At 45.1% G+C, this 9,369-nt stretch overlaps 2 protein-coding genes across 3 annotated transcripts in view; one reads left to right on the plus strand and one right to left on the minus strand.

Moving 5' to 3' along the window:
- Positions 1 to 9,369, minus strand: part of yipf3 (Yip1 domain family, member 3) — a 302,848-nt gene that overhangs the window by 167,019 nt on the left and 126,460 nt on the right. The gene's annotated exons all lie outside the window — the stretch shown is intronic.
- Positions 42 to 9,369, plus strand: part of LOC146972896 (melanopsin-A-like) — a 15,439-nt gene continuing 6,111 nt past the window's right edge. Inside the window, exons 1-7 of the mRNA XM_085799123.1 lie at positions 42 to 175; positions 1,724 to 1,866; positions 3,562 to 3,695; positions 3,801 to 4,004; positions 5,784 to 5,955; positions 7,377 to 7,553; positions 8,208 to 8,315. Coding sequence (XP_085655249.1) covers positions 1,730 to 1,866; positions 3,562 to 3,695; positions 3,801 to 4,004; positions 5,784 to 5,955; positions 7,377 to 7,553; positions 8,208 to 8,315 — 932 coding nt within the window. The 5' untranslated portion in view covers positions 42 to 175; positions 1,724 to 1,729. The remainder of the gene's footprint in view (positions 176 to 1,723; positions 1,867 to 3,561; positions 3,696 to 3,800; positions 4,005 to 5,783; positions 5,956 to 7,376; positions 7,554 to 8,207; positions 8,316 to 9,369) is intronic.

Below are 9,369 nucleotides of genomic sequence, written 5' to 3' on the forward strand. Positions count from 1 at the left end.
CCTGCAGACAGAGGGGGAGGAGGGAGGAGGGGTGAGGATGAGCTCTGGGACCGTGCAGCAGCAGACCGTCCTCTCTGCGGAGACCGTGGAGCTGTCAGCGGCGGCCGCGTGGAGCGGGAACGGCTCGGGGGTGGATGTTTACCGGCTCGTGGAGCTCCAGTTTCCCGCCACGACGGTGAGTAACTTCTGATCCGGTTGGAACCAGTTAGATCCCGTCTGTCGGTCCGAGGAGCAGCTCAATCCATCTGTGGAGCAGTTCAACCTTTAACAGTGGTGATGTGTTCAGGAGCAGTTCAACATTTAACAGTGGTGATGTGTTCAGGAGCAGCTCAACCTTTAACAGTGGTGATGTGTTCAGGAGCCGCGGTCAGAGTCGGTTCATGTGGAAGAACTTCAGCTCAGTCAGGAATTATTCTTCATTATTTCACCAGTCGTTGTTTCTGCTGTGAACAGTGTTAATGTTAACTAACTCACATTTAGAGCAGCTCTGGTTTGATGCTGTCGCTCTGTAAACGCAGCTGAGTGAAGAATTGATCAGTGATTGATGACGTCACTGGAGCAGCTGCAGGCCATTATTGATTATTGATCAGCTCCAATGACCGGAAACATCAACACTCAGGACCACAACACACAAACAACAAACTAACAACAAACAAACAGCTTTTAAACAGACTGAGAGGCTGAACCAGATGTGTTGATGTGTTGAGGACCAGATGTGTTGATGTGTTGAGGACCAGATGTGTTGATGTGTTGAGGACCAGATGTGTTGATGTGTTGAGGACCAGATGTGTTGAGGACCAGATGTGTTCAGCTCCATTGAACTGAGGGTGTATTCACACCTGCAGTGTTAGCACTAAATCTAGATCACACTAAATTTGGTCCAGTTTGGGTCAGTGTGAAAGCACCAAAACTAGTTCGGCCTGAGGAGGTGGTCTCATCTCATCTCATCTCGTCTCGTCTCGTCTGGTCTGGTCTGGTCTGGTCTGGTCTGGTCTGGTCTGGTCTGGTCTGGTCTGGTCTCGGTTCGGCTCCAGCTGAACTCTGGTGCGCACTAGTTTAGGTGTGAAAGCAACCGCACTCTGGTGCGGGCCAACTGCCAGGTGAACTCAACAAGTTTGAGCTAAATGGGCTCCTGTAGTCGTTGACAACGGGTTAATGCAGCGGGGAGACGCCCGGTGCTCCGGTCCTACGGAGCTCCCCCCACGGGGCAGCCGGTCGGTGCGTGTCCGCTGAGTCCGCTGAGTCGCTCAGACACTGGACAGGTTGGCGTAGCAGCTGGTTACCGTGGTTACCGAGCAGCAGAGGTCCGCCGTGTTTAACGTTTAACCGGGAACTAACGGGACCGAGCTGGGTGAACGGAAGTACCAAACAGAGTTATACATGCAAACAATATAGAAATAAATGACAGAGCTACTAACAACCGGCCCTACTGGAGTCTCCATCATGAAAGTTTTATCAATCAGCGCTTCCAGATTTCAGCCGGTCGTCATGGAGACACGACTCTCTCCAAGTTTGGTCCCGAGTGACAAAAAGCAGGTGTGAACGCAACCGCACTAACTGAAACATTAAACAGTGGATCATTTTAACATTTGGTGCTGCACTAAACAGGTGTGAAAACACCCTGAGTCTCACTAAAACTTCACCATGACCTCATGACCTGATTCTGTTGGCATGGCAACCGGAGACAGGATCGGTCAGACTGTGATGCGTTTCCTGTCCTCAGGTGGCGATGGGGCCCCGGTTGCCCCGCCCCTTCCCCACGGTGGACGTCCCTGACCACGCCCACTACACCATCGGCTCCGTCATCCTCGCCATCGGCATCACCGGCATGGTGGGGAACTTCCTGGTCATCTACGCCTTCAGCAGGTGAGGCCGATCCACGGCTGAGAATCTATCAATTACATCAACTACTTATTTCATATTTCACACAGAGTGATTGATAATTACTGATTATTGATCAGTTAAAGCTGTACAGAAAAGAAAATTGAATTTGATTCCACTGTAGTGTAATAACTCATCTATCAGACGATGGAGGCCAAACTTTGTGCAAAATTCTATTTCCGAGTAAATCCAGGATGAAAGTGTGGTATTTTTTTTATTATTATTTATATTTATATTTTTATATATTATATATATTACATATTTATAATTTTATATTTATTTTTATTGGATCCATCATCCGTCATTCAAACGTCTGACACACGCACACACACATGGAGCTCGGTCTCGCCCCAAGCTTTGAATATCCCGCCCACTCGATAACGACCAATCAAATTCGTTTTCCTTACTCGGGTAAACTCGTGTTGCAGCTCGTGACAACTCGACAAACAGGACAAACGGACGTTTCTGTAGCTACACCTTTAAAGTTTCTCCGTCCTGTTTCCCGCTCCTCTCTTCCTCTGAAGCTTCAGACCAGATTGATCCACGTATTGATCGGTGTTTATGGGGCAGATATTGATCCTTCATTAGAAGCTTCCATGATGCAGCCTCATCGATCACGGGTTAATTTTAGCAGCAGAGGTTTTTCCATCAGACTGAACTCTGACCTCAGATCAGCTGATCAGACGTGACTCCGCCCACTGACGGTCTCAGAGCTCAACGATCTGAACTCAGCACAGAAACCAACATTAGTATCAACTAATGCTAGAAAAATCTAATGCTAATGCTAAAAAACGCTGATGCTAAACAAAGCTAATGCTATAACATGTTAATGCTAAAGCTTACGCTATAATATGCTAATGCTAAACAAAGCTAATGCTAAACAAAGCCAATGCCATAACATGCTTATTCTTTTTTTTTTTTGGGGGGGGGGGGGCTTTTTTGCCTTTACTTGATAGCACACAGTGAGATATACAGGAAAGGGGGAGGCAGACAGAGGGGGAATGACACGCAGGAAAGGGCTGCCCGACGCGGGATTCGAACCGGGGCTGCCTACGTTGAGGACTGTAGCCTCTACATGGGGCGGCCGCTTTAACCACTGCGCCACACACCGCCCCCATAACATGCTTATTCTAAACAAAGTTAATGCTATAACATGCTAATGCTAAACAAAGCTAACGCTATAACATGCTAATGCTAAACAAAGCCAATGCTAAACAAAGTTAATGCTAAACAACGCTAATTCTAAACAAAGTTAATGCTATAACATGCTAATGCTAAACAAAGCTAACGCTATAACATGCTAATGCTAAACAAAGCCAATGCTAAACAAAGCCAATGCTAAACAAAGTTAATGCTAAACAACGCTAATGCTAAACAAAGCCAATGCTAAACAACGCTAATTCTAAACAAAGTTAATGCTATAACATGCTAATGCTAAACAAAGCTAACGCTATAACATGCTAATGCTAAACAAAGCCAATGCTAAACAAAGCCAATGCTAAACAAAGTTAATGCTAAACAACGCTAATTCTAAACAAAGCCAATGCTATAACATGCTAGATGCGCTCACAACAAAAACGTCACCCGACTGAAACCATGAACAAATCAAATTGCCTTGGCTAGGTGTGTGTGTTGATTTCATGTTAGTGTGTGTGTGTGTGTGTGTGTGTGTGTGTGTAGGAGCCGCAGCCTCAGGACTCCCGCCAACATGTTCATCATCAACCTGGCGATCACCGACCTGCTGATGTGCGTCACTCAGACCCCGACCTTCTTCATCACCAGTATGCACAAGAAATGGATCTTTGGAGAAAAAGGTGCACACACACACACACACACAGACACAGACACACAGACACACACACACACACAGACACACACACACTGACCACTGTGCCCTGTGTGTGTGTGTGTGTGTTCAGGCTGTGAGTTCTACGCCTTCTGCGGCGCTCTGTTTGGGATCTGCTCCATGATCACTCTGACCGTCATCGCCGTCGACCGCTACTTCGTCATCACGCGGCCCCTCACCTCCATCGGCGTGTTGTCACGGAAACGGGCCTTCCTCATCCTGGTGGCGGCCTGGCTCTACTCCATGGGCTGGAGCCTCCCGCCCTTCTTCGGCTGGAGTGAGTGAGGACGCACACAACACACAACACACAACATGTTGAACTATCCCTTTAAGATTTCATTATGTGCAGCACTAATCCAAAATCAGCACAACCTATTCAGCAAACTCTTCATGTCCATCAATATAGACTTCTGCACAGTATAATGCAAGTTTATATCCCATAAATGCAAATAAAACAAAGAAAGATGACTTATTTTTATAGATAACAGTTCTAAACCAGAATAATGAACAATTCATTTGTTCTAGCAGGGATTTTTTTCCCCCAAAACCTCTGTTTTTAGAAAAACTCTCATAGTATAAAAACATTTACAGTTTATTTTATAGGACGAATCTCCTTGTTGTTTCCAACTACTTCCTGGTAGAAAACCAGCATGAGAACAATAGTGACGGACGAGAGTTTCACTATATTTATCTAATTTTTCATGTCACTATATCACCGTTTAGACTAATCTGATGTTTGTAAAGTTTATAAAACCAATGATTGGACAAACATTACTATTTACATGTGCACATTTTTGTAATTAGTCATGGTTATCATAGATTAGCCGGGCTAACGGTTAGCTACCTGTTTAACTTTAAAGCAGAAGTAAGTGATATATTTGTGTTAATCTAAGTCTTAAATAGTTGTATCTTCCGACAGCAATCACTTCTATAGAGTGTTTGGTCTGAAACACGGGTCTGTCAGTCACTCTGCTCTGCTCTGAGCCGAAGAGAAAACATTTATCGTATCCTACAGTTTTTATCCAATGAGGAGAGAGAACGGCATGCAGGGCTGTGTGTGCAGCCAAGGGACGCCGTGAATGTGGCGACGTAGCGACGAGGACTGTTATGGTGCGTTCAAGGAAACTCGTATTTTTCCGACCGTGAAGTGGTACCAGTTTGATCTGGTACGAGTTCACGGGTCAGAAGTTACGAGTGGCCGTTATAGTGACTTTCACCGGTAAAACAGGTCGGAGAAACACGAGTGGGTTGCCTGGAACGCTACAAAGTCGTAAGTCGTGACTTGAAGCTGTAATTTACGGTTTCAAAAGCCTGCCTGGAACGCAGCATTAGCGAAAACGACCGGACCACTTACTTCTGCTTTAATAACTCAGTGACTCAATAAACGCTCCATGAAAAAATATTTTCTCCAGCGGATATCTGAGTTCCAACATGACTGAGCTAACTGGAGTAGTTTCATGTGGTGTCCCACAACGGGAGGGTTTTAACAGCTGACGTCCTGCTGTTAGCTTAGCTACTGCTGTTAGCTTAGCTACCGTTAGCTTAGCTACCGTTAGCTTAGCTACCGCCGTTAGCTTAGCTACCGTTAGCTGTCCCTGTCAGCTGAGCCACTGATGCTTTCTAGACACTGTGATTCCCCCAAACTGAATAAATACAACACATAGCAACACAAAACACACACACAGAAATAGTAATGTTTCTTCAATCATTTCAGATTTGTCTAAACGGTGATAGGGCGTGAAAAATATGAAATATAGCTAAACTCTCGTTGGTTACTATTGATCTCATTCACATTACAGCTGGTTTTCTACCAGGAAGTAGAATGTAAACAACAAGGAGATTCGTCCTATACATTGAGAGTCAGAACAGTTGGAACTGCAGATTCTGCATCATAGTAAAGAATCAACATCTGCCTCTGTAGTAATGATAAGATGAGATGAACCTGTGAATATTCTCATTCATCCAGCTCAGAGTGTCTCAGAGGAAATGAAATGGAAAGCAACTGGACACACACACACAGACACACACTGAGTGTTGTTCTCTCTCTGTCCCTCAGGTGCGTACGTCCCTGAAGGCCTCATGACTTCCTGTACGTGGGACTACATGACCTTCACGCCGTCGGTGCGGGCGTACACCATGCTGCTCTTCATCTTCGTCTTCTTCCTGCCGCTCTTCATCATCATCTACTGCTACTTCTTCATCTTCAGAGCCATTCGCAGCACAAACCAGTCAGTGTCTGTGTGTGTGTGTCTGTGTGTGTGTAACTGATAAAGGCCCATTTATGTCAATGTTGTGCCCCCTGGTGGATGTGTTGGTGAACATCCATGCCAACGTAAAGGACGCATGGAAAGTATGTGGGCAGTGACGGTAACAACGTGTGAACGGACGCAGACATGGAGCATAAATGAGCCTTAACCAGTGTTGGGGAGACACTCACACCAGGTGTTTGTACCATGGATAAGCAAGTTTGCCCCCGTGCTCCAGCGTGGTACAGAACAACTGGCCCTAGCACCTTAAACAGGGTATCCGCGGGGTCTTTAAAAGTATTAAAAGGTGATAAATCAATTTTGGGAAAATTAAGACCCTTAAAAAGTATTAAAAACTATTTTCACAACTTTATAAAGTCTTACATTTTGAATTTTGAGGGTATTTTTTCTGAATTAGCTGTCCAAGAGTTTGAGTCCTAAAAAACATTGTGAAAGTGTGTGAATTTATTCATTTTATTAAAAAACAAAGATGAACTGGTACATAAAAAAGAAAAGAAGATTGTTGTTTTGGTTTTTTGAGAGTGGAGCAATGTTTTTTTGGGGTTTTTTTTATTATAAACTTTGCCTTTTATTTATTATCCCAGCCTATTTTGAATTCTGTTGTATCATAGTGGTCTATAGTCTTTATCACAAACTAGAACTTTTAAGTTAAAAGTGTCACTGATGTAAATGGTTGCAGCTTGAAGTGGCGGTGAGGTAAAAATATTGAGAAGGTCTTGAAAAAGTCTTAAAAATGTATTAAAATTAACTTCAAGATTCCTGTATAAACCCTGTTAAACTCCATGCAGATGAACCACAGAGCTTCACTCCAACCTGCTGTAACCTGCTGGTTGTTCAACTACAGTCAGATTCTGTGCTGCGTTCAGTGTTTCAACTAGCCTACATTTTGGGTCATTTTTAATAGTTTAACTTCTCAAGTTACAAACTAGGCTACAATTTAAAAAAAGACCTATAATATATATATATTTTTTGCCATTATTGTGTTCATGAACCGTATGTGACAAAAGGCATAAATGATGTCATAACCTGCCAAGCCAACGCTGCCTCTGATTGGCCGGCCCATGGTTTTAAACATTGTTGTTTCATATCCACCACATGTTGATTTATTTAACACTGAGTTAAATGAGTAGAAGTAGTTGATAAAACTACTTTTTACTGCTGTAGTTTTACTAACTAGTTTGTTCAGTCTACAGGCTCCACTACATGGAGGTTTACAAGCTAGGCTGGCCAAGTAGCTTCCCCAACACTGCTGAGAATCCTCACATAATAAATATATATTTATATAAAGTCCTTACAGTGTGTGTGTGTGTGTGTGTGTGTGTGTGTGTGTGTGTGTGTGTGTGTGTGTGTGTGTGTGTGTGTGTGTGTGTGTGTGTGTGCAGGGCGGTGGTGAAGATCTCCGGCAGCTGTCACAGTCACTCCAGTTCTCGTGACTCTGTGAAAAGTTTCCAGCGGCTGCAGAACGAGTGGAAGATGGCGAAGATCGCTCTGATCGTCATCCTGCTCTACGTGGTCTCCTGGTCGCCCTACTCCTCCGTCGCCCTCACCGCCTTCGCCGGGTAAACGTTAGGGCTGGGACGATACGCTCTTCTCCCGATTCCATTCTTCTATGATTCTTCGGATGCCGATTCAATTTAAATTGCGATTCTATGATATTGCAGATTTTCTCGATTTTTAGTGCATTTTTAACACCAGTGAAACAGTTGAATGATTATGATTGTCTACAGACTATTCCAGGAACCATATTTCCCCCAAAAATACACATCACCTGTAAGTCAGTATATGTTTACTCTCTTTTCAAAAGCCTGGGCTGCATAAAAGAGGCAAAAATAAAAGAGTATAGAAACAACAGGCTTCTGAAACCTTTCTGACAAAATGAGATCTAGACGGAGGTAAACTGCTGCATTTTAACATTTATCTGCACACAAATACTGTAGGAGCCTAGAAATGAACGCCGCTGTGCCGCTAGCCGCCGCCGCTAGCCGCCGTACCGCTAGCCGCCGTGCCGCTAGCCGCCGCCGCTAGCCGCCGCCGCTAGCCGCCGTGCCGCTAGCCGCCGCCGCTAGCCGCCGTGCCGCTAGCCGCCGTGCCGCTAGCCGCCGCCGCTAGCGGCCGCCGCTAGCCGCCGTGCCGCTAGCCGCCGTGCCGCTAGCCGCCGCCGCTAGCCGCCGCTGGTTCAGCTTCCTCACCGTGTTCTCCGTGTGTTTCTGCAGGTACGCCGACATGCTGACCCCCTACATGAACTCTGTTCCCGCCATCATCGCTAAGGCGTCAGCGATACACAACCCCATCATCTACGCCATCACACATCCCAAGTACAGGTAACACACACACACACACACACACACACACACACACACACACACACACACACACACACACACACACACACACACACAGGTTGAATATGGAGGATGCTTTCAGAGGAGCAGAATACCAGTCTGGCTTTTCCATAAAAAAATATTTAGTCTGAAATCATTTATTTAAGAAATCGGATGATTAAGATGAGCAGAGAGAGAGAAATGCACTTTGTCAAAATACATGACTGTGGTATTTATGACTGGCGTTTACTTCTATATTATGTTTACTGTAAAATGAAGAATGGGAGCTTGGCAGTATGTTGCTTTAGAACCCGGCCCAGAGGCCTCACATCTACTACCGTCATGACGTCAGCAGTACGTGCAGCTTATGGTAAACATTAAAGCAGAAGTCAGGTGAATGTTTGTGTTAATCTAAGTCTTAAATAGTTGTATCTTCCGACAGCAATCACTTCTATAGAGTGTTTGGTCTGAAACACGGGTCTGTCAGTCACTCTGCTCTGCTCTGAGCCCAGGAGAAAACTTTCCTTGTATCCTACAACCTTTATCCAATGAGGAGAGAGAACGGCATAAAGGGGCAGTCCTCTCTGTGTGTGCAGCCAAGGGATGCGCCTGAATGTGGTGACGTAGGGACGAGGACTGTTATGGTGCGTTCAAGGCAACTCGTAACTGGTGTTTTTCCGACCTGTGAAGTGGTACCAGTTCGATCTGGTACGAGTTCACGGGTCAGAAGTTACGAGTGGCCGTTATAGTGACTTTCACAGGTAAAACAGGTCGGAGAAACACGAGTGGGTTGCCTGGAACGCTACAAAGTCGTAAGTCGTGACTTGAAGCTGTAATTTACGATTTCAAAAGCCTGCCTGGAACGCAGCATTAGCCAAAACCACCGGATCGCTGACTTCTGCAACATTGATTCAGACTATGGCATGATCTGAATATTACAATTACCATGTAATTGCCCCAGTTATTTATTTTGTAATGACCTTTAAATGTCTCCTTCCTGTGTGTGTGTGTGTGTGTGTGTGTGTGTGTGTGTGTGTGTGTGTGTGTGTGTGTG

Source organism: Trachurus japonicus, chromosome 15 (genome assembly GCF_045865225.1).
Source record: "Trachurus japonicus isolate A0001 chromosome 15, Traja_1.0".
NCBI classification, from domain to species: Eukaryota; Metazoa; Chordata; class Actinopteri; order Carangiformes; family Carangidae; genus Trachurus; species Trachurus japonicus.